Source organism: Acanthochromis polyacanthus, chromosome 2 (assembly GCF_021347895.1).
Source record: "Acanthochromis polyacanthus isolate Apoly-LR-REF ecotype Palm Island chromosome 2, KAUST_Apoly_ChrSc, whole genome shotgun sequence".
Taxonomy (NCBI): Eukaryota; Metazoa; Chordata; class Actinopteri; family Pomacentridae; genus Acanthochromis; species Acanthochromis polyacanthus.
The window spans coordinates 12,592,667-12,619,929 of record NC_067114.1 but is presented as its reverse complement, the minus strand read 5'-3'; the positions used below and the strand labels follow the sequence as shown (position 1 = coordinate 12,619,929).

At 38.3% G+C, this 27,263-nt stretch overlaps 2 protein-coding genes across 4 annotated transcripts in view; one reads left to right on the top strand and one right to left on the bottom strand.

Moving 5' to 3' along the window:
- The window catches only part of myo1ea (myosin IEa), a 58,875-nt gene extending 56,145 nt beyond the window's left edge, over nucleotides 1–2,730 (bottom strand). Inside the window, exon 1 of one of the 2 annotated variants that reach the window (XM_022200821.2) lies at nucleotides 2,393–2,730. In XM_022200821.2, coding sequence (XP_022056513.1) covers nucleotides 2,393–2,395 — 3 coding nt within the window. In that variant the 5' untranslated portion in view covers nucleotides 2,396–2,730. The remainder of the gene's footprint in view (nucleotides 1–2,392) is intronic. The other variant, XM_022200822.2, reaches the window with a different exon arrangement.
- Nucleotides 2,731–5,717: 2,987 nt separating this feature from the next.
- On the top strand, nucleotides 5,718–24,228 carry mtmr10 (myotubularin related protein 10). Of its 2 annotated transcripts, none has more exons than XM_022200819.2 (16): nucleotides 5,718–6,304; nucleotides 7,866–7,926; nucleotides 11,358–11,494; nucleotides 12,011–12,083; nucleotides 13,159–13,301; nucleotides 16,993–17,086; nucleotides 17,259–17,406; nucleotides 18,134–18,221; nucleotides 18,405–18,493; nucleotides 18,703–18,833; nucleotides 18,988–19,057; nucleotides 19,552–19,622; nucleotides 19,917–20,089; nucleotides 20,195–20,365; nucleotides 20,750–20,932; nucleotides 21,197–24,228. In XM_022200819.2, exons 1-16 carry the CDS (start codon nucleotides 6,248–6,250, stop codon nucleotides 21,806–21,808), a joined length of 2,301 nt encoding a protein of 766 aa, XP_022056511.2. In that variant the 5' UTR covers nucleotides 5,718–6,247; the 3' UTR covers nucleotides 21,809–24,228. The 2 variants fall into 2 exon arrangements, with proteins under 2 accessions (XP_022056511.2, XP_022056510.2); XM_022200818.2 differs by having other exon boundaries at nucleotides 5,719–6,304; nucleotides 21,194–24,228.
- The last annotated feature ends 3,035 nt before the right edge of the window (nucleotides 24,229–27,263 follow it).

The window sequence follows — 27,263 nt, the reverse complement described above, 5'->3', positions numbered from 1 at the left end:
ATATGCAACAAAATCTAAGACAGTAAAACAGACAACCACATCTGCTTGCTATCAGTTCAATGAATAATAATAGGAGTGATGAAAATGTTAGATTTTCATTTAAAATAAGACACATGTTAAACAAAAGCCAAACGAGATCTGAAACAAACTCAGACTGATGCAAAGTGAAAAGCTCACAAACTTGCTGGTAGTTGACGACTTGAATTTACAGCGAGTTTGAGACTTTTATAAGCACCTCGTAAGCTTCTCTCATCCTGGCTGATTTACGGCAAGTGCATTGGTACAATAAGTCAACACTCATCACAAACAGCAAAGCAGCAAAAACATGGCTGCAGCGTCGTAACAGAGACGTATGGAAGCGATCAGGAGGAGAACGTGAGGGAGCTGAGGCACAGCGACAGGCCCAACGAGTTCCCCAGGTCCACAGGACGGGTGTTCGTCCTGTTTACAGACAAAGGGCTTGAATTCCAGAGCAAATCTCTACAGCACTGATGGGTTTGAAAATGGAGCGCCAGATTTGAAATGAAGGGAAATGGGGGTTACTGTGTACGCACCTCCCCACTGGACAGACTAATGCAAACCATCTGCTGTCATACCGACTCTGCTATTCAGCATCTGGCAGAGAAGGAAGCAGCGAGCAGAGCTGCTGTCTGCTCTTCCAGACGGAGAGGGTGACAGACTAGTTTCTCTCTCCTCTGCCATCCACATGACCGCCAAACTATCTTTAACACTTGCAAAACCAGCAACAGCTTTTCATTAACTCTGAAATCTTAGCAGCTGCTCTTAAAACTTCACTTCCTTTCAAGTTTAAAGGTTAAATCAAAGCCCTCAGCACTTCTAAATTCAGAACTAGCATCACGGTTGAGCATTTCCTCTTCAGGATCGCTCTGTCTGATGCAACCAAATAAGGTAATTCATAAAAATATGCACATTATGCAAGGTTTGTCCTTCGGTATTCATCTGGGAAACCAAACCTTCAGGTTCAATGCAACTCTTAAGATGGCAGGATGCCAACAGGTTGCAGTCCTACCTGTTTTAAATAGACATTATTTGTGCTGCTTGGTGGCTGTATGAAGCATGAAACCTACTGCACTGATATGGACATACAGTGATTGAGCTGACTTAATCCTCCTGTTGTCTTCATTTATGGACACCAAAAATATTGTTCCCTTGTCTGGAAAAAATCCCAAAATTCAGCAAAAAAAATGTCCCCAAATTTGTAAAAAATTTGCAAAATCTTCAGGAAGAGAATTCCTTAAAAGTTTCTCTTAAAAGTTATATTTTAAAAAATCCCCAAATTTGGCGAGAAAAAATAATTTAAAAAGTAAATAAATAAATTGTAAATATTTTTAAAAAATGAATAAAAATCTTTCAAAAAAAATCCTAAAAATATCTAAAGTGATTCCATATATATTTTCTTTAAGAACATTCAGGAAAAAAATGATTTTTTCCTGAATGTTCTTAAAGAAACATTTTCTTGTTTCCACCAAAAAATGTTCAAAGAGTTCCCAAAAATGTTGAAAATGTGGAAGTTTTCACTGTGAAAATAATTTGTTTTCCCCACATTTTCAGTCTTTAAAACGGGTCAGTCTGAGCCGCAGGATGACATGAAGGTTAAAGCCTCTTTCTTAAAGTTGTATTTTGAGTTCTTCAGGCCCATCAGATGCCAAATTATCAAAGAAAAGTAAGGATGTGATAAAAACCTGCATCACAGCTGCATTATTATGTTCAATGGAAAGTGTGAAGGCTTCAGTAAGTGTTGTCACAACACAGAGATGAGGCCACGGTGTCTCCTCCATAACTTAGCTCGAGGCATGTCTGCTGCAGGGATGACATTCCTCAACCAGGAAAAACCTGTCTGCAAGTAATGCACGGACACACAACAAGCTGCACACGTACAGAATACACAATCCACCTGACACATGCTCTCTTCCTCCAAGACTAACCGGTTTTCAGAGAACGGACTGTAGATAATGCTTTGAAGTGACAGCACATCTCTCCAATGAGTCAAAGTCAACAGTGTTAGCTAATTATCTTCACTGAAGAAGAGAAAAAGTACAAAACTTCGAGAAAAAAACTGTCAGGATGGAGACAGAGTGGCTGTTTATAATTGTAAGATTAATAACTATTGGGAAATAGTAGCAAAACAATTGTCAAGCTAACAAAGTAGCAACATAAAGCATACTTTCAAGTACAATAAAAGGAAACTGGAGTGTAAATGGACAAACTGAGCACTAATTGAAACTCAAGTTTAACTTCTGGGACTTTTTCTTCCATTCCCTCGGTGATAAAGACACTTCCAGCAGATCTGTGGTAAATATTTGGACCCTAATGACTGGCTGTACTAAACAAATGGTGCCATAATGTGTGATTGAGTGTAAACATCACTCACCATCCTCTGTCCTCTCTACGGGCTGCTCTGTCGTCCTGCCCTCGATCCAGAGTCTGTGCGAACCTCACTGGAGTTCACACTAAAGAAAAACAAAACAAAACAAAGTCTCCTAGTGTAACCTAAAGCCAGAGGACAAATCCAAAGTTCACAGGAGGTATTCCTGATAGAGTCCGGAGAGCATGGATGCGGCTCCTCAGCTTCGTCCTCCGTCCATGGTGCAGTCAGACAGCAGACAGTGACAGCAGCGGCGCTCACACTGCGGGCTGGATGGAGGCTCTGAGGGAGAGCTGCCCTCAGAAGTCGACTCAACAGCATAACACAGGAAACTGAGCCTCGGAGGCTCCAATCAAAGGAGCCTGAGCGCAGACTGTACTTAAATATTCATTAGTAACCGGGAGAGACTCTACTGGGCATGCGCGAAGATGGGACTTCCTAACAACAGACACAAACATGAGTTATTCCAACCTCAGTCCCTTCAGACACCTGAAGGCTTTCAGACGAAGCTCCAACACTTAATACTGTCTGTGTTAGTGCTCATATTCTGAAGTAAAAGTACCGCATTGTAGGAATACTCTTGCAGCTCATGGATTCAAACTTTTATTTTGGTAGAAGTGCAACTACATTCTTTGCCTGTTTTTTGAAAAGGCTGTTCCTAAATTCACACAGAAATCCAGTCCTATATCATCTTAAGACAAACTAAAATGCAACTAAAGGGAAACCCGTTCTGAAGTGTTTGGGTGGCACTGGTATCCACCTCTCAGTCTCCAGTCAGACTGAGGCTTTCCTTGAAACGATGTTGAGTGGTGAGGCGAGTCTGTGGGTGTAACCCGTCTGACAGGCTGCCTCCTATGTATACATACACTCATAATTTGTGTATGTGCGTGTATGTTGTCATCATATTTAATTCCTACTCTTAAACGTAATACTGAGATCTAAGATGAATATAAAGAAAATTTTGAGTTTCCCACAACTATATATTAAAAGATTGCAGAATTTTAAATATTACCATTTGTCATGTGACTGTGAAATAAAGGGTTTTCAGATGTAATGACAGAAGGTAAAAGCAGCAGATATATTAAGTGACATTAGCAAAGTCATGGTTTCAGAGCTTTTGTGATGCCTTTAGTGTGGTGTTTTGTCGTCACCTTGTGGACATTGATGGACTGGGCGGATATTAGAAAGAAACAGAGAGGCATGGCAATATTAGACAAAACGTTGCTGATTTAAAGCTTAAATCACAACACTGCATTTATTTATGCACATAAAATGATGCTTTGTGTGAATGTTGACTTGTGTATGGAAATGGAAATGCTAAAAAGAAAAAGTTTCTGGTAATGATGTTAAACTTTCTTGTCTTCAGACATGTTTTCAGTAATCTTTTTTTTTTTTAATATCTATCATTTAGGTCCATACTAGCTAATTTTAGTAGAAATTTGAAATATTGGGGGTGTGACATTAGAAATGTGCATATGTTTCTCAGTTTAGTCAGTTGTCCCTGTGTAACAGTATTCTTTCAGAAGTAGTAGAACATAATTCCATTTCCCATCTGTCCACTGAGCACCTTCCTTTGCCCGTCACCCGTCTCTGGCCTCACATATGTTCTAACTACCTAAATGGCAACGTCTTTCTTTTCTGTCTGTTTTTTGGCTGCCTTCAAAGGGATGACAGTGAGTCTGGCTTTAAGCCAAGCAGCAAATAATATATGACTCAAGTTTGATGTCATCCTGAGACTGTTTTTTGGTCAATCTTCCCAATGAATAACCTTTCAGCAATGTTAGAGTTGAAACTCAATCGTGAATGTCTGGAATGTTTTTTCAGTTTTCATAATGACAAATTAAAGGTTATAATCAGTTATTTTTAAATCTATAATTTTACTAATTTACAATTTGCAGTTAATGTCTAATGTCTAATTTTTACACTTTACAAAATCGTCCTGCAGGCCTGATTAAGGTGCTAACAGGAAACAAAAAATTGTTCTTCACAGCAATCTCATAGTAGAACATTTTTTAGTCCCAACAAACCTTTAGCAAGGGGTTCTTTAAAGAACCATTTCTTCAAAAAAAAAAAAAGGCTTCTTAAAAAAGGAACCATATATTATATGGCCCTCAAAGGAGCTTAAGCAAAAATAGCTTCTTTCAGGAACCATTTTCAAAGTAATCCTTTGTGGACCTACATTGCTCTATTTTGACAATCGGACTTAATAAAGATTTAACCTCCTAAACACACAACAGACACACTATGTCAATAAAGAACTAAATCTTGCACTGGACTGCACTTTACGCTCATCCTACTGCTCATGTGCAATAACTCTGTTTACATATTTATATCTTTTCAGTATTTTATTTTATTTTATTTTATTTTATTTGTATATAGTGTGTCTTTTTCTATTTCTTATCTATGGCTGGAAGTCACCAATCATAATTTCGCTGTGTGGAAACACAATGGCAATAAAGATTCTTGATTATTCTTGATTCTTAAGTAATTTTAAATAAACAAACAAAGAAACAAGCAAAAAAGATTTTGCAGCATTTTTTTTGGTTCTCTCTATTATAATATGTGTAATATGTCAGTTTCTGGATTGTTGGTCAGACTGAGCAACCTATTACAAGATGCCAGATTGGAATTTTGAAATTTTGATGGTCATTATGTAGTAATATGTCACTATGTATAATAATAATAATAATAATAATAATAATAATAATTTAGTATTTTAACACCCAGTCTAAGTATGTAAGAAACCATTCCTTAAATAAAGAGGTTCTTCCATTGATGATGGCGCTTTGAAGAACCAGAGAGCCTTTAGAGAACCCATTTAAGAACCATTATTATTCTGAAAGTAGGACATGTGATTGTAAGAACATCCTGGCTACTTTTAGCACTGTGGTCATCTTATTTTAAATTTTAGTTTTGTGTAAAACAAATTTGCCTTTAATTTAAAAAAACTGACGCAACGGATAAAGTGAATAAATCACATAAAATACACGAGTTATGAAGCTTCCCACAAGAATTTGTATAGTTTGCGTAATAAAGTTAAGCTCGTGATTAAAAAAGAGAAAAAAGAAAAAAAAGGACACACGGTCGTCATAAGCTTTTAGTCCTGTCAACGCCTCATGGGAGTTGTAGTCCATGGGTGGTGTACTTGATGAATGTTGACAAAATATTCGTCGTTTTATCTTTAAATGACACGGTTGTCAGTATTTGCTATCACTAAGTAGTAGTAGATATCCAGTTAGCTTAGAATATGACTAGAATGCTCCGGTCCTCGGTCTCAGTTCTCCGGAAAGTTTGATGAAAGAAAGTGTCGGTGCAGAAATACAGCTCAACAGCGGAGCCCGGAAGCAGGGCGGGACCTCGGCTCTTTATAAACATGGCCGTTAAGTCGTTTACGGCGTCAGGTACTGCGTTTGGCTGAATTAGTTAAGAGTTTGAGGAAGTCACTGAGGGTAACTTAAACAGTAACAGGTGTAAAGAAAATGTAGACGCACAACCGGCGCCTGTAGTTTTTTGTCGTAGTTTTATCTCTGCGTGGGATGTTGAAACTTCATGTAGTACTTTATGCTAGCTAGCTAATCGAGCTAACGCCGACGTCTCAACGGTAACTTCTGTCAACTTTTTTCCACCAGCTAGCATAATCTGCTACTTGACTGCTTGTCGAAATGGAGGAGTGCCGTCGCTCGCCCAGGCTGTCTCGATGAATATTTTGCACACGGGTGCCTTGGATTTACTCAGCTAAGGTTCTGATATACGTTTTCTTGAAGGCTTCCTTTTGGATTGTGTTTTTTTTCCTACTGGCAGCAGTCAAGCGTTTGCCAGGCGCCCGTTCAGGATCATCATCGAGAGGGGCGGACAGAAACAATGTTTTCTGGCAAACCCATCAAACCAACCTTCAAGTGTTATCTTCCTCCTGTTCAGGTCTGTATGTGTTTGCATATGACAGATAATGGCAAGAGTGTAGTTTTCAGGGTGGACAGTGAAGATACAGTGTAATATGTCACTATTCACCAAAGCATGCATACTGTTGTAGGCATTTTCTTATTCCAAGTGATGTTGGTCGGATTCATCAAAGAGTATTTTAAATTGAAAGAGTTTGTGCAACTTTGCCATAAAATGAAGAAGTGTTTTTGTCAGATTACGTTTACTTTCAATCTGCATGATCAATGACAGGTGAAATTTCACTGCTGAGTTAAATATATCCCTTCTACTCCTGCACAATTTGGAGCAAAAAAAAAAACTTAAAATCTGTAATGACTTTGACATCACGTGAAAAAAAGAACGAATTACCCAACTATACCGTGGTATCCTTTTTTATGAGTTTCAGCTTCTATTTACACTGTTTTGTCTGCAGGTGAATGCACTTCTCCATACAGAGTAAGGGGGTTTGCTTTCAGGCACCGGATTTGCAACAAAATGCTTCCAATTTCTGGCAGTGAAAGATCAATACAAGTGTTGAGAAGCGTTGAAAACAAATTTTCCATTGATAATTGGTGTATGTAGCCTAAATTCATCATATTGTCCTGCTCTAGTCCTGGTGATAACTCCAAATAATAAGCAAAAAACAAATACAGATTTGTATCATTTTTTTCCTCCAAACTGTAATTACATGCAGAGGAAATGTTCCAATGATTTCACATTAAGGAGAGAATATTAACCATACACTCACCCAATGTGAAGAAAAGAGAAGTGAACTGTGACCGAGACTGCTCAGTCAGTGGCATTCCTTCATTTGGTTATAATTAATAATTACTTTTGTGGTGTCATTCACTGTGCATTCCTAGTATTCTGGGTCTGTACTCTAGCACATTACTTTAAATAAAACAATACCTAGGCTGATAAAGTGCTAACCTTTATCTTTAGCTAAAACATATTTGCATTTAGATTTCATCGGCCTTTTGAAACTACTTTTAATATGTCAAACCTTGTGTACCAAATGGCTATGATTCCCACACTTGAACCCACAAGCCTTAAAGTCAGCACTTTACCCTCATAGTCATTCATTTACTTCACAGTAAAGCCATTAATGACCCCACATAGCTGCCCCAACGCTAATAGACTGTTACAGTATCAGGCAAGTATGAGCAGTATTGGTGCATACGGTATTAATAGCATTACTTGACTGCTGTGTATGCTTGGTAACAAATATAGAAAACTTGGCTTGTATCAGACTTGATGTTACACACTAAATGTTGTAAGTTAATGCAATATGACATTATTATTTTCAGCATGTTTGTAAAGTGACTGATTGAATCTTAGGTACGATGGGAATTTACAAGCCCTATAACAAATCTCTTTTTTTTATTGGTTTTACACCTAGAAACACTTTATAGTCTACTTTATGCTTTGTTTACAAAACAGTGGCACATTTGATTGGTAATTTTCTACCTCTACAGCTTATAATGACACATTTGTGCCGTTAATCATTAACCATCTCATGAACGGCAGTCTGATGTGGCATATTTGTTTTGTTTTTTTCTAGACTGATGTGAAGAAAAATATTGAACCACCGATTAAAAAGTTGGACCCTAAGTTACTTCCAGGTGAGGTTGTTTTCTGCATTATCATAAGAATACAAGGCACCAAAAGAAAGTTTTTAGCTAAACAGCAACCATCTGCTTGATCAAAGACAGGCTAGGAGTTATTGACGCTGTGACATATTATTGAGACATTTTGCTTGATTTTGATCAGATAAAAGATTGTATACAATTTTACACAGTGCCTCATGTATTTTATCCGTACACTGTGCTACAGAGGAACAAACATAAGGGAGTATGCAGCAGACTTGTACTTTGGCAAAGGCCTGCTTCTCATTAACTAAAAAGCAGTGTCTTCAGCTTGGTTCCTGACTTTCTTAATCAACTCCCACATCTCTGTTTTGTTTTCAGTGATTTTATTGAATATTCCCATCAAAACAAAGATGACAATGCGGCCCAATTATCAAGTTAACTTATAGCTAGTACCTTACTCTATCTGCCGATAATGAGATGGTAACATCTATTTAAATGTGCTGCAGGAAGGTCTGAGTAGTTCTTCTGAATGAATGACTTTTGAACACAGTGAGGTATGGCTGACAAAATCTTTTTTTTTTAAATATATTTTGCATGCTTTTGTGAGAGACAGCAATGTGATGCGAGAGTGTTTCATGTATCGTAAAGTAGAGAATGTGAATGTTACTTCCTTTTTGTCCTGTTTTCAGTGCTGAGTCAGTGCTGCATTTCCTTACACTACATGGTTTCAAAGTCTCTGTGTTTTCTCATGAAAGTGTGGACGATGCCCATTTCAAGGACATGAGTAATTACCGGTCCTGTCATTGTTTTGCATCGCTGGCAGGGTTTTATCAAACTGGTCTAACTCGCATTTTAGCTAAGGAGAACATGCACCAATCTGAAACAAGCTGGGCTATTAAAAGCACTGTTCCAAATGTTACGAGTTAGCTTAGGAACTGCTATGGACGTTCTGTATTGCCTTACATCTCGCTGTATTTTTACAAATGCAAGACTATTCTGAGTTTTGCTTAGTGAGTTTCTCTTTGAGGGCTTCCTCTCTGTTAAATTCAGTGAGTTTATTTAAGCTGGAAAATTTTAAAGCATTCATTAAATTGGTATAAAAGATCTTTTTCCTTTTTAAACCATGAAAGCATTAACAGACAGTTTACAGATAGTTAAGAATTAACTATCTTCTAAAACTATCTTCGCTATTTTCTCATGAGTGCATGATCTCATGAGGATTTAGAAACATCACCCGCCCTGAAAAACATCACGCTTATGGCATCAGATAAGTGCCCTTTGCAGCATGCTTCCTCTCTGCAGCCACAGTTTCCACTTCTATCAGATATAGGAAACAAAAGGTTTTTTTTTTTTCTACAGGAAACAAATGCATTTGTTAAAGTAGATTCAAGGTGTGAAATTCGAATTACCTGAAGTTGTACCAGTTGATGCATATTGTATAATTATGATGCCAAAGTGTCCTAAACATGGGTAGTTCAGAAGCTAAAGCTGCAGAAAAGCCTCCAGTTCAATGATTTATTCAGGTTTAAGTGTGATCAGTTCACTTGTGTCTCAAAACACCCTTTGCACAGTGTTAAGCTGCAAGTTTTTGGAGTAAGTATTTCACTGATACCCCCTCTCAAAGTAAAAAGTGTGCTTGAGACAGAAACATTTTAGTTTTACACTTTAGTTTCACTTGCAAACAAACTGTAAAGTGTTTTTGGTCACAGGCTGCATGACTGTTTTAAGTGACCTGCTATGTTTGTTAGCATGTGAGGGTATTACCACACACGGGCGAGTTGCTGCTTCTTTCCCATCCTGATTTGTGAGCCAGACTAACAGGTTTCATGATCAGCTTCCTTATTTTTAACTGTACAGTCTCAGTTGGCTCCACTGAGGCAGAGCTTTGAAGTGACTGTCTGCAGGACTCCACCCTGCTGCCCCAGTTCTCATCTTTTATAAATTTGTGGGGCAACTTTTTATAGCCGGATTCTTGTCTACGCCTTAATCGTTTTATGATCATGTGAAGGGGCAAAGGTCATGTTACTCATAAAAGATAGTATATAAAAAGCTGCCTTGTTAGACTAAAGCTGAAGTAAATACTATAATGTGAATTGCATGTGGCAGAACTGAAGGGGATTACAATTGTACTTGTATTTACAAATGTTACTTTGGACATATGTGAGGCCTTTTAGCTTTTAGCTTCAGCTTTTTTTTTTTTTTTTTAAATTTTGAAGCACATTTGGTCCCAGTCCTTTATCAAACATTTGCAATATGTGTAGGTGACATCAGCATCCTGTTTGGCTGTATATGTTAAAAAATATTACACAGTGCCTGATATGCTTTAGGAGAATCACATTATAGCCTTCAGTACCATAAGATTAATATATAAATACTATGTAGGAAGCTTATGAAGTCTTTTCAACCTAAGAAATGAGAATATAGCACTTGTAGATTAATTTAGCACATCATGGTGGACATTTTTCCTTATCAGATGGTCCAAAATAACAGGAAAATACATCTGTAACATAGACTTTTTACTTTTAATGTGTGAGGACCCTTCATGCTTGCTGTTGTGTGTTGTCACTCTCACCCCAAAGTTTCATTCTGAGCCAGGAAAAACCGTGGTTGCTATTATATACCGTCTTGTTCACTAAAGGGGAAATGGAAATGTTAATAAAAGAAGTTAAATAGAGTTGCATAAATGGGGAGTTAAAACTCTGTTCAACAAGTTGAACTTGATTTTTATTCTTGTAACTGGTTCTGATGTCAGTGGAAGACATGTAAAGACTTGGTTTGATTTCACCCTGGATACTTGTCGTCATTCTAATGAAAACACCTTTTACACTGATGCATTCTTGTCTACACAATACTCTGTGGAAAATGTGATGGAACTCATCAACACAAACAGAACATATGTAAATGTTCTTGGCAGACTGTTCTATTCTCCATCAGCATTGTTGTAAGATCTTTAGCTTTGCCTTCTACCTGCTGCTGTTACTTAAGCATGTAAATGTACAAAGTAACAGCCAAGAGGAAAAAGGGGAAAGAAAAGCAAAACACTGCAAGTCAGTGTCATAATGGGGTAATTTTGAAAGAGGTATTCTGTTTGCGTAAAGTTTTTCAAACAAACTAAATCGCATTTTAATGCAAAGCAAATGTAAATGTAGTTTTTACTATCACAATTTCTGGAAACAAGAGATATTTTAAATAGTTCTTAAACCTTACAACTTATACATCATTATTTAAACAAATTTATTAGTTTAATAATAAAAGCATAAGTAATGTTTTGGTGCGGGTGTTCAACATATCTCTGGGAAACTGAAAAAAGACTGCAAATGTCACTTTTTAACATTTTACTCTTAACTTGTTATAGTGTATCTTTACTACACCTTTCTAATCTTTATCTTCTTTAACCTTCCTTGAAGTATAGCTGCAGACTGTAGGCGTTACACTAAGCTTTTTCCTCATTTGTCTGTCATCAGGGGAGATCGTAGTTAATGAGGTGAACTTTGTGAGGAAATGCATCAGCGCTGAAAGCAACCAGGATGACCCGTGGGGGAAGTTGATATGCACCAACTTTAAGGTGTCCTTCATCCCTCAAGAAGCCCCCTCCAAGCAGGTATTTGTGTGGATTTCTTAGTGGTAATTAAAAAATGTAATGATGTTTTAATTATTATCACATTTTGTAATTATTACACCTCAAATATGAAAAACTGGACTTCATTATTCATATCTTAAAAAACATGAAATTACCAACTACAGTTTTAGCTCTATATTAATGTTTAATATTTATTCGTACCACCAGTGTAGTGCTGAATAGATGAAACGCTTGTACTTCTCACCCTTGTTTGCATGTTTGGTGCATCTGGCAAGGAGGAAGGAAAACTTGTGCGCTTTCCTGCAATACATTGTCAGAGATAACGCACAAGAAGTGAGAGAACAGACGTCATTTCCACCTACGCGGCAGATTGTTTACATGATAACAAAATTAGACATGATCACTGCTTAGTCTGAGTCGCTCAATCTGAGCAACAGGATTTGATACAGTATTTGAGAATATATATATATATATGATGCAATGTCTACAAAATATCAAATGTAATTTTTTGTCTTTGTTTTTTTGCCCTCACCACAGAAATCCCAGTTGTCACACCTGCTGCTTGGAGAGCATGACATCCCCCTAACCTGTCTGGAACAAGTTGTAACAGGTACATCTAGTTCTAAATGTTTGTGAAATTTTAGAAAACCTTGGATTCTTTTTTTTCTGTGTGTGTGAAAGCATTCTACAGCTTTCATATTGTTGTGACACTCTTTCACTTGCTCACTTTCCCATGTTTAAAGCTTGTTACCTGAGCCCAAATGTGTATCTTTGTATTCAGCAGAAATGTAATGTCCGGGTCAGCCAGTTATCTCTTTGAATAATTGATTGATCAACTGTTTTGTAAATCTCTAGCATTCTAACCCAGCTATCTGAGCGAAGAGTGATCTGTTATCAGAATTAAATTTGGATGAGCTCGGTCTACTTTTCATCAGTCTTTGACAGCTTCGGTGACTGGTGTCGTTTTTTGTTTTTCCTGGTCAGCAATCTGATAACAAATGATGTCACAGCTAAAGCAGTGCTTAGAGGCAGTGCTGTCTGGCTTCGGATTAGCTGTGTTTATATATCACATTGCTGTCGATTGCTGACACTGCAAGGGCAACTGCCCAAAGCAAGGTTGTTGTGTTACAGTGAGGAAGCATGAGGTTTTGTTTTACCCAGCATGTGTTTGACCTCTTTGAACTGAGCTTCTAAAGATGGCAACATCCGTGTGGGATTTGCGCAATTATCAAGAATGAAATACAAAACTAGGGCTGGGTAATATTTTCAATACTGCATATTATTATGTTTTTATATTTACTCCCTCTGGTACTATTGTGAATAGACTAGTTGACTACAGAGATGTGCTATTGATAAAGAGGAGGAGGGGCCGGTCTGTCACAGTCAGTCTCAGAGGCTCATAATTGGACTTCAGTATTGACTGAAATTTCATTATCAGGACAATGATTTAGTTTCCCTGCTTGTTGGCCGATAATATATTGGCCACCGATGTATTCTTCATCCCTTCTTCAAAGAGCACAAAAGCAATATTTAGCTATAGCTAAAGAGATAAGAGATGTGTCATGAGTGTTTTGTATTGAAAATTAATACCTGCTATGTTCCAAAGGAATGCTATCAATTTAATCTTCTACCTCTAAACATTTCCATGTGCTCATTAAAATTTTCTGTGCATATTTTGTGTTCAGTTAATGATACAAAGGGGAAGAAGAAAGTACTGGGCTCAAACCAGAAGCTGAAGTTCAACCCCACGGAGCTCATCCTGTACTGCAAAGACTTGCGTATCATAAGGTTCTGCTTCGATGAGGCTGGGCCTGAGAGTGCAAGAAAGGTGAGTGAAACATACATGATGGCCAGTTTGCTTTGATTTTTGTTTCGGTAACCGACTGGCTCTTTGGGAAGCTTTAAAATATTTGCTTAATGTGGAAGCCTTGCTAAAGTCGGTCGCACACTCTCAGGAGCTTTACCTGTAGAGAAAAAGGGAAATTGTGAGTTAATAAAAGAACAACAATCATCAAAAACAATCATACCACAATTAAAGACTCTGTGGGTTTCTCAGTGTGGCACCCCTGGTGTCGGCATAAAAGATGAATATTGACTACCTCACTTCCCCCAATGGACACATACAGCACCAAATTTCATCACAACATTCTGGTAAAAAAAAGTGTTCCATTACAGTAATTCAAACATCGGACTATTATTGCAGCACGCACTTGGAAAAATAGGGAACTTGTTCAATGTTCACATTAAATGCTGCACAGCTAGCTTCAGCTTTTTTGTCATTGCCATAGCTCACAGACAGGGCTGGACTAGAGCAGCTGATCACATACTACCAATCTTCACGCTCTGCTGAATATGTATGCCAACCATGCCACTCCCTGAAAACACCAAAGCCATGTAATGAGATAGAGATAATCAAGGCAGATTAACCCTTTAAGCTTCAGTCAATTCCAGCTGTTTTCTGTACAAAAAATCGCTAATATTCTATTTTTAAATTTAAAAAATGACGAAAAATACAGGGAATATTGGACGCGCATCGCGAGGTGCATTTCCTTGAAAACGACCGATTCGTGGATTTTATACCGACTTCAGGACATGTTTTGGACAAAATAGTTTACTGGCTTGTGTTGTCTGGATGTAAAAGGTTGGATTATGGCCGTTTTTTGTGGAATCTTTTTTTCTGTGTGTAATAATGAACCAGGAAATGTGAGTCGCGCTGTGTGCGTTGAAGCCGTGTATAGAGAACGGATGGATGAATATTCGTTTTTGTCGGACAAATGTGTTTTTCTCACCCGCTGTGGTAATCACATCTGAAAGTGGTTTATACCGGCGGATTCATGAGAATCTAAGCTTTCCATCGGCGTATAGTGTTTGTATAATCGGGTTTGCAGCCGTCGGACATTCTTGAAATTCCTATGCAAATTAGTAGGTGTACTGCCGGCGGTACACCTACTACGCACTGAAGCGTAAAGGGTTAAGAGAGAAAATATATAAACACTTTCAAATAGTGGTACAACAAAATTATATACTGTAATAAAGCCTAAAACAAGTGAGTTGATGTGATAAATGATTACTCAGATGACCTGTTTCTTTCATAGTAAAGTAGCCTTGCATAAACTGTAAATTCCCACAAAAACTGGCTGCCACATGTTATTTCCCAGTTCCCAAAAGAGCACTGTTCACACAAAGCTTAATAAATCAATAAACAAAACAACAAACACTGCCAGCTGAATCACTGGTAATGTTGCTGAATAGTGCTTAACAATGCCCAGAGTCCCATTAAAAGATATTTTTAGTTCAAGGAAAATAAAAGTGCTGGCTTGCTAGCTACTGGCCAATGCTTACTAATTGTCTTAGCCTATGTGCATAGTGTGTTAGCTGGCCAGTGTGACCTCCCTACATGGTAACAGTGATTTTATAACTAGCTAGCTGGCAACCTAAGGCTGCAGTCATGAAAGCAACAAGTTAGCTAAATTGAAGTAACTAAAACTAAACTAAAGCCCAGCTAGCATTTTCACCACTAGTGCTTTTCCGTCATTTTATCAAGGGAGTCGTAATGATCTCCTGGTCTCTAAAGTAGCTAATCTTCTTTGTATTGAGCTGTTTAAAGAAGAGCCTGAGCCCATTGAGCTACTTGTTTTATGGCCCAGTCACACCAAAAAAGGACAGTTGTATCAGCCTGCCTAGATGTTTAAATTAACCATTCCCTTTCCTCAATTTCCTCTGTCCATTTCACTGTTGGTTTGCTGACCAAACTTTCCTTTCCTGACTCTGTGAGTTCACTACATATATACTCGGTTTCGTTGCTATGGCCACTTCCTCCATGACAAGGATTTTCATATCATACAAGCTTGTATGTGCTAGTTTGTCACCCTCCATTTATGAACAAGTGACTAACTTCTCAAAAAGCATGTGCAGTTTAACCATTAGCCAAACAACGCTGAGACATTGAGAACAATGCTCATTCATGGCAAAGGAAACAGAATTTGATTTTGATTGTACTGGCAGTGTGACTCTGACTCAACTCCTGCACTGAGAGACTCAGTGGACAGATGTTTCATTCTTGATACTGGAGCTCAGTTCAGTAGGGTTCAAGAAACTCACTCTGATATGATGAACTATGTTGACCTCATTAAATATGAAACAGATGAATTAGGTTTTATAATAGATGAAAATAGTGTTTTTATTCAAGGCTGAGACATAGTGACAAAGTAAAAGACATGAAAGTAAAAGAGTCGTCATCTTGGACTCTACTTGACAGGCATTTAAAACGTGACTGTTTCATAGATATGTTTGACTCACCTTCAAACACAGCCAACAGTTATAAAATAAACATTCAGCTCTGTCATGCTATGTAAGAAGAGATGTTGTGCAACATTGTGTAATGTAGGGGTTAAAAAAGCATGGGAATAAATATTTAGTTGTGAATTAGGTGCACAAAGCTCTTCAGGAACTTTTCTCCTCTCTACAGTGTCAGGGAGCTGTGTATCTTCACATTGTGTTAGTGAAATGCAGATGAATTTAAATGCACACAGTTGCATGTCTGATCTCCTTTCATGTCATCTGGGAGCAGTTTTTGTGTAGCTTTTAGAGCACTTCCCGCTCCCCAACACAACCTACAGCACATTTGGCCAATAGTATGCCACTGTATTGGACAGGGATACATTTCTGTTTACACATTAATTTCATTCATGTAAGAATTGGAGTGGTAAAATTTTATATACTGTACTACATACAGCAGAATATGAGAGGTTGCTTATGTATAGAGCACTAAAATACAATGTGTCTGCCCTCCCTCGCTCCTTGTGAGCTTATTTATGGACACCATGTATGTAATTACAGTGTGCACCTAAAACAGGGCTCAGTTCTTTTTTCTCTCTGTGACATATGGAATTATGCCAGCCTATAATAGCTTATTTTGCCATAGGAAATTACAGAGTTGGGAACAGCCTCGTCTACACACACACACACACACACACACACACACACACACACACACACACACACACTTCTTCTGTGTTCTCTTGTGTTATTCACAGCTTTACTACTGAATGGACTGCTTTATGTGAGTCGAGTGGAGCCACAGAGAGATTCAGTCCTGTAAACCCAGAGCAGTAGGCTGTGTGTCGCACATTTGCTTTCACAGGTTTCGCTTGTGCATGTGATGCTATAATTAAAGAACATGCCTCTGAGCTCATTTTAGCACTCAGAGGGAACCAGGGTTGGGGAAATGGCTCTGATGAAATGTAATCTGCCTTGATAATATTTAACATTCAGTTGTACTTCTGTTTATTATACAGGGCAGTATGTTCCAATTTTAGTTGCAGATATGTTCGTTCATTCAGGTATTTGACACTATTTGAAGAGTCGTATGGTGTCAGATCAGTGTTTTTCATGTACAGATTTATATGTGGTGGCCTGTTACAATATCACAATTTATTGCTGCATATAAGATGTATTCATCCAATCGACCAATCACAGATTTCACTCTTTTAAAAGTATTTGTCTTCTTTACATTCTAGGTTTGCCTTGCCATTGCCCACTACTCCCACCCAGCAGATCTTCAACTGCTGTTTGGCTTTGAGTATCAAGGACGGCGATACCATGAATCTAAAGGTGAACACATTGTGTGACTTCATTTTGTTGTTTCCAAAAGAGCCAACATATAATCTAAAAGTGTTATCTATTCTGTAAACCTAAATTCCTTTCCAAATCCCAGAGTTACGAAGTCCAAATTTGTCGATCCATGTCCTTCACCCAAGACATTAAATTGTATCTGTATTTCCAGGGGAACGAGTCAATGGCTCCACCCCAAGAGGAGGAATGCAGACACCCATTTTTGACCGTCCATCTGACTGGGATCGGGAGATCAAGAGAACGAGTGCCTCAGAGTGGAGGGTGTGCTCCATCAATGAAAGCTATGCCATCTCACCAAGGTTCCAATTTCATATTGTTTGTTGTAGGCAAAGAATGTCTGTACTTTCTGCAGTCGGCTTTAGTTGGTATACTTTGAAATATTTTTTGGCTGGACACTGTATTTCTATTGCACACCTTTTTGCCAGTTTTCTGTGTGGCATGAATGAGGTCAAGAGAAATACATCTCTGTGTAACATGCAGGTGTGTTTGGTTCAATACATGCTATTCATGTGAGTTCAGTGGTGACATCATGGTGGGTTTCAAAGTGAGAATTGTAATTTGCAGAAGAGTCATAATTGCGTAATAGTAGCTTGTACCAAACCGTACACACCACACGGGCCTGAAACAATACTTACAGTACACTCTGATTCATTTTTTCCTTAACCCACACAAAAACACCACCGCTAAAAGTTCTGAGCTTAGATAATTACTTAAAAACATTTTGGATAAGATGCAGCAAGGCCATTCCAGCACTAACGCGTTATTTAGAGCTGACCGAGAGTTTCTGTACTATTCAATAGTGTGGAATGTTGGCATGAAGCAGCACACTTAGCTTGTTCAAATGAGAAAGATAGTTTTGGTATGTCAAATAATATATGTCCAAATGTGTCCTTTTTTCCTTTTGGAGTAGTTTTCTGTCTACAAAATTGTATGTTGTGGAAACTTGAAAATACATTTTCTCACACGTAATGATGCATTGTGTTTGATTAATGTGTAACACCAGTCTTTTTCTGAACTCCTTTTCAGTCTCCCAGAGTACATTGTGGTCCCAGTTTCTCTGGCAGACCAAGATCTAAAGCAGTACTCATTATACTTCACTGATAGACGCATCCCTGTGAGTACATAAGCTCTGATATCTCCTTAAAATGTTTGCTTTTTCTTAGACTTAGCTTTGGAGTACTTCCTTTATCCATTTCAGTTGCTTATTATTATCAAATTTAAGGACTGATGATTGATTAATTTCCAATTATTAGCTGCCAGTTCCAAATACCGTCAAACTGATGTTTTCTTCTTGTAGCTGTGGTGCTGGAATCACCCCAATGGGAGCGCTCTTGTCCGTATGGCCTGCGTTGTCGATCCATTACAGCAGAGGAAGATTGATCAGAGGTAATGCTAGCATGTAAATATGTTGTTGCTATTATCACTTTTAAACTTGAGTTTCAATGGTTGTCAGCAGTGGAATGAGAAAGTGATGAGATCTGTCACACTTACTTATAATTTTAAATGTAGACTTTTGGTGCAGATTTTGGGGAGTTGAACTGTTAATGGCTGTGAACTGATTCTAATCATCAACATCTGTTTTTGTGTTGTTGTAGGATCTTCACCGCCATCACAAAAAGCCACCCACAGCGCAGTGAAGTCATCAGATCTGATCTGGACAAGTATCTGCCTAATATCCAGGACATCCAGAGTGCCTTTGTTAAAGTCAGGCAGATCTGTGTCCTTGGTGAGCTCCATTGCTCCACTTCTAACAGCAACATCCAACTTCTGTGTGCAGTGTTTTTCATTCACATTTGTTTGCTGTGCGAAGTTTTGGGATTTTTTGACGTGGGTGTGAAGTTTTATAGGTGTACAACTGTTTGACTGTTTTGATTCTGCAGATCCTTTTGAGGAGTCTGAGGAGAGGTGGCTTTCTTCCATTGACAACTCCCGATGGCTGGAGTACGTCAGGTATGTAAACAAACTGACAGTGCATGAAAGCTCTTTATGAATGCTGTGGTAGTCTAGGCCAAAATTCAAATGTCTTGTAAGCCACAACGTCTGTGTTATCCTCATAGTTCCGTCTGGACTATAACATACCTGCAGTGACGTTTTGTATTGTTTTGGATTGAGTTGTATAACTCAGATGACAGCTTATACTTGTTTTTAAGATATTTCTATGTGGATAATATTTCTGTGTTTTCAGTGTAAATATATACTTACGGGATGAGTTACTTGTTTACACATCATGGTTAATCCAGCTTGTTACCTTTAGTCCTGTGACAATCTGATGCTGCCTGGCCGGAAATGATTCTGCTAGCACAATAAGCCTTTAATATAGTTTATATCCACATAAAGTTGTGATTATTAAGCTGGTGATTTATTTACCAATGCAGTAGTACAAGTTTCAAAGTTAGTTTCGGCGAGCTAGTCGGTTAACATGTGTGTTCTTTTTGTGACCAAAGGGCCTTTCTAAAACACTCTGCTGAGATAGTGTACTACATGGAGGGAAAGAATGTCTCCGTCATTCTCCAAGGTAAACTCCCTATCAGTCACAACGACACAGTAGTCTGTAGTCTTCACTCATGCATGATGTGCAGTGAAATTAACTTTTGATTTTATTGATCAACCATGCTCCTGCAGAGTGCAGCATCAAATGCATGTTACATACCAGCCAAAGTACAATAACAAATTACTGTGGTCAAATGAGATTCAGCACTACTGTTTGTTTGTTTTTTCAATCTGACAATCCTTGAAATTTTTTTTTTTTTTTTTTTTTTTGCAAAATGCACCTTTGAGACTTAAGTATTTCTCATTCTACACTATACAGAGGAAGAAGACCGAGACCTCAACTGTGTGGTGTCCTCACTGGTGCAGCTCATGTTGGACCCTCACTATCGCAGCCTCATTGGCTTTCAGAGTTTGGTGCAGAAGGAGTGGGTGATGGCTGGCCATCGCTTCCTGGACAGATGCAACCACTTAAAGAAAAACTACAAAGAGGAGGTATAGGTCTAATTTACATTAATCCAGTCAAAAGAGCTGACCTTGTGACTTTCCTGAGACACTCCTGCTCATTGCCAACTGCTTCTTTCTGTTCTCTTGATGAAGTCCCCACTGTTCATGCTGTTCCTGGACTGCGTGTGGCAGATGATGAACCAGTACCCAGCAGCATTCGAGTTCACAGAGGCCTATCTGACAGTGCTGAGTGATAGCATGTGGATCCCACTCTTCAGTACTTTCCTCTTCAGTTCTCCCAAACAGCGCACACAGCACTTGATGGTAATGGACAAAGACATACGATTGTTTATTCCTTCATATGGTTGACAGAAAAAAAATTATGTGTCAAGGATCCAACAACAATAATAATCAAGTTATACTCAAATGATAAAATGTGACAAATGTGACTTTTTTTATGTAGCGTCATGTTAAAAATTATAGTTTCCCTCTGTGTGTGCCCAACATTTGACTGGAAAGAGTGCAGTGCATTGTGCAAAGACAAAATAATGTTTAATTTGTGTCAAGAATCTATAAACCATAAAATTTGACAAAAAAACAAATAATGGCAGCTAACAATTAGTGCTTTTATGTTGTCTTAAGTCTGGAGGTTTCACAGTATTCAGACATGTCCTTTATGTACAGAATAACATTGTCTTTACTGTACAGGACTTTGCCAAAAATAAAGCCATCCCTCAAGGAGAAGACCAGGTTGTGTATTTCCCTCCTGTCTGGGAGTGGTCACAGCAGTTCTCCATCAAAGATCAAACCCTCTTTAACAACCCCATGTATGTAGGCAAAGGAGCTGCCTGTGTTCAGAATGGAGAGGTGAAAACCTTCAAACGCACAAAGGTATGTAAAACACTGAGTTTTACAAGTATTTAAGAGTAGAATCAGCACATTGTTATATGTATATGTTGTAATTTTTTACTGCTTTTGGTGTGTAAAAGCTATCAGCTGTAAGGTGTGAGGTAGTTAGTCATTTTTCTTTATGGTCATCCACCTTGTTTGTTAGAATAGGAATCAAGAACTTGGAAAGAGTCCACTGTGGCCTTTCAGCCTGCTCCTGCTGCCTGCTAGTTAAAATAATCCAATGCTATCTGCTTCCTCCAGCAGAAAACCTACAGTTCCACATTGCGAGGAACAACCCCACTCATGCGTAATGGACTGAAGGAGGGAGAGGACACACTGACCCGTCGGGGCTCTCTTATGTCAGAGCTGAAGCCTGAATTCTCAGCAGTGAAAGATGAAAGTCCGTCAGAGCGCTTCTTCAGGGACTGGTTCTCTCGACCTGCTGACCAGCAGGGCCTCCTGATTCCCCTGTCCATGCCCTCACACTTGTCTCTCTGGAAGCTCTTCTTCCTACGCTGGGTTCCTGAAGCCTGCATTCCCAGAGGAGGGCCCATCACCGCCTACCACAAGCTCTCCCAACTGGTTGATGAGATTGAGATACTGCAGAGCAAGCTCAGGCAGTACAAGGGACCCAGTCCGGGCAACACGCCACTCCCAAGTCCAAGTGGGCCCCCTTCAGACCAAAGGAGGATGTATTTTAAGGCTAGTTCCCCAGACGACCCCCCTACCCCTCCAGACTTCCTTACCTCCTCCTTTCCTTTCACCCCAATGGGAAACCTATGCCGTCGCAGTGTCTATGGGACTCCCATCAGCAAGTTTCTGAATGGGGCGAGGATCTGGCTCTCCACAGAGACTCTTGCTAATGACACTGTGTGAGGTTGTGTGCTTTGGAGGCTCGCTTTTCTGAGCCTAGTGCAGGTTTTTGTAATAACTAATCATCTTATTTTCTATTACTTCTTTCTTAAATAACAACAAGGAAACTGAGAAATAGAAAAATGCCATTTTGGACTTTAAATTATTTATAAGCTAGAATTTGCACCATTGATGCTGCATCCAAATCTGAGGTAATTTCTAAATTGAAATAGTAGAATGGGATCATTACTGTCCATTACAGTTGAGGAATTCAGATTCTTTCAAGCACATCCTTCTTACTGGCCAGTGAACTGTTACTGTGAGGTCTCCTGACTGTGAAAGATCATAATTTTTTACAATAGATGTATTTTCTTGTCTTCTTAAGTCCTAGGTCTTTCCCAAGCTAAGCTAACTGCTCTCTTACTGTATGGTATGTCCCACACAAAGCAGGCTTTTTGATATTTTAATATTTGATTGGGATACGGTTGAGAGTCCCCTTTCCCAGATTTACCTGTGATTCAGTGCAAGTTCTACAGCAATAATAGAAATGTAACTTTTCTAAGTATGCATGTTATCATTGGTCAGAAGGACTTCTCCACTGAAATGGAATAATGATATTGAAAAACAGAAAATACCTATTTTTATTGCAGCAGCAATGATGCATTTCAGTGAACACTGATTCCTAAGTACTCCTATTGTTTGTGGATTCCCGGAAATTGAATTAAGGATGTAGTATTTTACCTTTTTTTATATTTCAGAAAGAGGAACAGAAAATGACACTGCTAACAAGTATTTTATTATGTGGTTTAAACAAAAAGGATCTGGCCTGGCTGAATGTAATGAGGCGTGTTTTCTTTCTTTCTTTCTTTTCTTTTCTTTTCTTTTCTTTTTTTGCACAGACTTACTGCTGTTTGCTGCAAGTGCCCATATTTTGATGGTTTGTTTGGTTTTTGCTATAGGTAGCAAATGGTGTGATTTCAGGGTCTAACTTTGTAGATTTACTCTATTTTTGAAGCAGCAATAAGGGCTTATATTTTTAGTATCATGATGCATGTGATACTGAGGGGAGGTGGAGATGTGAGGACTTCAATCTGTGGTAGATAATTCCTTTTCTCTTTTGAAGGGGTTTAATTAAACTTTTATAGAGGCCTTCTGGTAAGGCACGAGGAGAAACTGTTCAGATGAATGGGTAACAATTTGAAACGAAAGGGACAGATAAATGTTTTGACTCAAACCAGTCCCTAGTTTAGTACAGAGTGAATCAGATTGCAGTCATTGAAGTTGCTGATCCAATGAGGGTGACACAGTTTCACAAGCAGGACAAGAAAAATATCAGCAATAAATCACGTGGATATGTTTAATAAATGCACACCGATGTGACAGGGGAGTCGGATGTCTAGTCTTGACAGTCTTGAAAGTCTGAAAGCATTAACTGTATACACTATGTAACATACTGTACTCATAGTTCTACTTTGCAGCAAGAACTGAAGTTACTGTATTTACAGTCAGGATGCTAATAGTGAGGTTGATGCACAAAGATGCTCTGAGCAATTATTGACGCAATTACAGAATTTTCTTGGGAGATCTCCTTGAGAAGTCTATCACCAGCTGAACTAGGGACTGGTTGGAGACGCATCTGGGCAAATGGATCAGTTAAATTATCACTGTGTAATAACTTAAAATGACAAGACAGCATTTATTAGCAAAGCCTTTGTAAATCAGAATATAAGACCACTGGACAGACTTCGTGTCCGTCCTACTATTATAAAGGAGCATTGATCCTGCAGCGCTAGGTTGACCAGTTTCCAGTGATATATGTTGAACTCATGATTCTTTGGCAATAACTAGTTCAGGTGATACTTAGGATAGTGTATAATGTGAGTGCAAGCCTGCTCTCCCAAATGCTATTAATTGCACATTTTACTCCGTATATAGCATAGATTGTTTTAAGGCAGTTGAATATAATTTGGCAAATATTATAAATACTGTATATGCTTGAAATCATCCAATTAATATTTTTGATTAATGGTACTAAATAACTTTTATCCTCGATTTAGTCTATATTTTATGGAGAGATATTTATATGCTGTTTTTCCACTAATTCACAATGTTGCACTCTGCTGTAATTGTATGATGACCACGTGTCCGTGTGGCACAGTTTGATTTTGATTAGCAGCAGATGTATTTATTCAGTTATGCAAATGTTCTCTAAGAGCGATGCAGTTGTGACTGCGCATCCTCTGTGCCTTTTTGGGAAGATTGACCATTTTTGTAACTATATTCTAAATCTGTTGACTTATTGTAGTTTTCTGAAAGTGATGATTTTTACCAATTCTGTAAATCTAGTTAAATTCAGAGGTACTGCACTGAAGCTGTTTTTTCCTAGCAGAAAATAAAGCTCAATTGTGTACCGGTAACCAATCATTACATTAGTTGAAATGAAACTGTGTTCTGGCTTTTATTTCACCAGGATCTGGCTCATGAAAATAAGACCTCATAGAACAGGTCTATGTTTGGTTTTTGTTTGATAAAAAACATACAAGGTCAATTCTTACTGCACATTTTCTGCAGTAATTATTAATTATGGATCCTACTTTCCAAGACAAATGTTAATGTTTTTAGCGTATTTCCCCCAAAAAAGTGTATTAAAGTTCAGTAAAATGCATTATTAGCAGTTGGAATACCTCCTACACATTATTTATTGAACAACAAATATTTGCAAGGTCGAGAAATAACATAAAAGCATGAGAAATGTTCTCCAAACTTTGAATGATGTGCATCACGTACAGTTGAGTGTTCACCTCTGACATTAAAACCAATGTAAGAAATACAACAGGAGCACAAAATGACAGCCAATTAAAAAAAAGCTACGGATAAAGCTTTCATATGTTTAAAAGAAGTCTCTGAGGTAGGTAGTTACACATGTCTTTTTTTCCTACAATTTCGTCAAATGGGCTGAACAGTAAAATCTGTCAGGTTGCAGGGGAACGTGAATAAACAGCCCTTTTCAAGTCCACCTTCAAACTCTCAGTTGGATTGACGTCTGTTCTCTGACTCGGCCACTCCGTAACGTTCATCTCGTCCTAAAACCATTTCTGTGTAGCTGTGGCTGTACGCTCCAGATGCTTGTCTTGGTGAAAAACAAAGCATCTCCCAAGTTGCAGCTCTTTTGCAGACTGCATCAGGTTATCCTCCAGGATTTCCCTTCAACTTGCTGCATTTACTTTACCCTCTACCTGTACAAGCTTTCCACAGCCATCTGCCAGCAGAGATCCCCACATCATGATACTGCCACCACCATGCTTCACAATGGGGATGGTGTGTCGTGTGGGTGAGTGGTTTTCTGATGTTAATGTTGTGGATGGAGTGGCCCATGGTGGCGGTGGGGTTATGGTATGGGCAGGCGTCCGTTATGGGCGAAGAACACAGGTGCATTTTATTGATGGCATTTTGAATGCACAGAGACACCGTGAAGAGATCCTGAGGCCCATTTTTGTGCCGTACATCCAAGAACATCACCTCATGTTGCAGCAGGATAATGCACGGCCCCATGTTGCAAGGATCTGTACACAATTCTTGGAAGCTGAAGACGTCCCAGTTCTTGCATGGCCAGCATACTCACCAGACATGTCACCCGTTGAGCATGTTTGGGATGCTCTGGATCGGCATATACGACTGTGTGTACCAGTTCCCGCCAGTATCCAGCAACTTCGCACAGCCATTGAAGAGGAGTGAACCCCCCTTCCCCAATAAAACAAAACCACCTTTCAGAGTGACCTTTTATTGTGGGCAGTCTAAGGCACACCTGTGCACTAATCATGGTGTCTAATCAGCATCTTGATATGGCACACCTGTGAGGTGGGATGGATAATCTCAGCAAAGGAGAAGTGCTCACTATCACAGATTTAGACAGATTTGTGAACAATAATTGGGAGAAATGGTGATATTGTGTATGTGGAAAAAGTTTTAGATCTTTGAGTTCATCTCATAAAAACTGGGAGCAAAAACAAAAGTGTTGCATTTATATTTTGTTGACTGTACATTATATGAAAGTCTTTAATGCTGCTAACTTGTAAAATATAAATGCAGTCTGATTAAATAGAAACTAGTGAACCTTTCAGCTGTTTGCAAGAATGAGAAAGCACTAAGATAATAATTACTCACCACTCTCTCCATCTAATTTGCTGGGTCTTTCCAGAGCAGACATTTTGACAGGTCATAGCTGTAAAACTACAGGTGTAATTAATAACACTTTTGTTATTGTAGTGTCTCAGTAAACAATCCCTGTAAACAAGCTATGCATAATACCATGGTGCTGGAGCAGAAACACTGAAGCAGCTCTGCTTAGGGCCCCAGAAGGCCTTGAATTGGCCCGAATGCTTTTCATGTGGTTTCAGTTACTGTAGCAACACCTGCAGGCTTTTTGTCCTTTTGGTTGATTCAAAGATAAATTTCCAACCAGGCAACTTCCCTGACTTCTGGACCCTCGGAGGTCCCATAACGCCCACGTTCACTGCATGTCAGTTGGTTTTTGGCTATATATTCTAATCATTATGTCTGTGTAGATTCTCCTTGTGGTCCATTAAAATGTTGGTTAATTGTGTATTCACATGGTGCCTTTTGCCTGATGAAGTTTTAATTAACCATATTACTACAGAGGCGGTGACACACAGAAATGCTGAATCTAGACCAGGCTATTTCAGCATAAAGGTACGAGGAAACAGTCCCTTGTATTGTAACAAATTACTAACAATGCCTGAGCAATACGCTGAAAAATCTTAATTTTAACATCTAATTGTTTTAACATAACTTTTGCAGGTTGTCCCTGTTTTGTTAAAACCACAAATACAAGTTTTGATTTACACGTTTGCTATTCAAAGAACAGTAATGTCCTAATCAAAAATCTGTATTTTATAAATGGTAATTTGTTCTTTTACAGTGTTAGACTGTAGAACTACACTATTTTTTTTACTGTATTTAAATCAACACAAAATATTGAGATTTTACACAAAAAAGAATATATGGAGAACTTAAAAATGGTTAATAATTTTTAAAACTATTATTTTACTGATTTTTCCTGTTGGTTATGCATACGTATAATATCGAGCAAAATCACAAAAAAGAAAAAAGAATTAATTTGCATGTTGACTGTAAAAAGAATAGGCCAAAAGAATAAATAACATATCACATATAAATCTGTTTTTACAAATAATCATTTGCTCTTTAAAATGTGTTACTATAACATTGCACTGTTAACATGACAGTATTCCACCATTTAACTTAGTTTTTGGCACTCTTACTGCTAAGTTTATTTATTTATCTATTTTTATAAAGTAGAAAATAACTTTATAAAGAACTTAAATAGTCATAGAATAATGGACTATGTATGTGAAACATTGGGTTGTATTTACAGTAGAGGTGTTTTTTTTGACAGCATCTTCTCTGAGCTGGAGGGTTTCAGACAAACACTAAATACTAA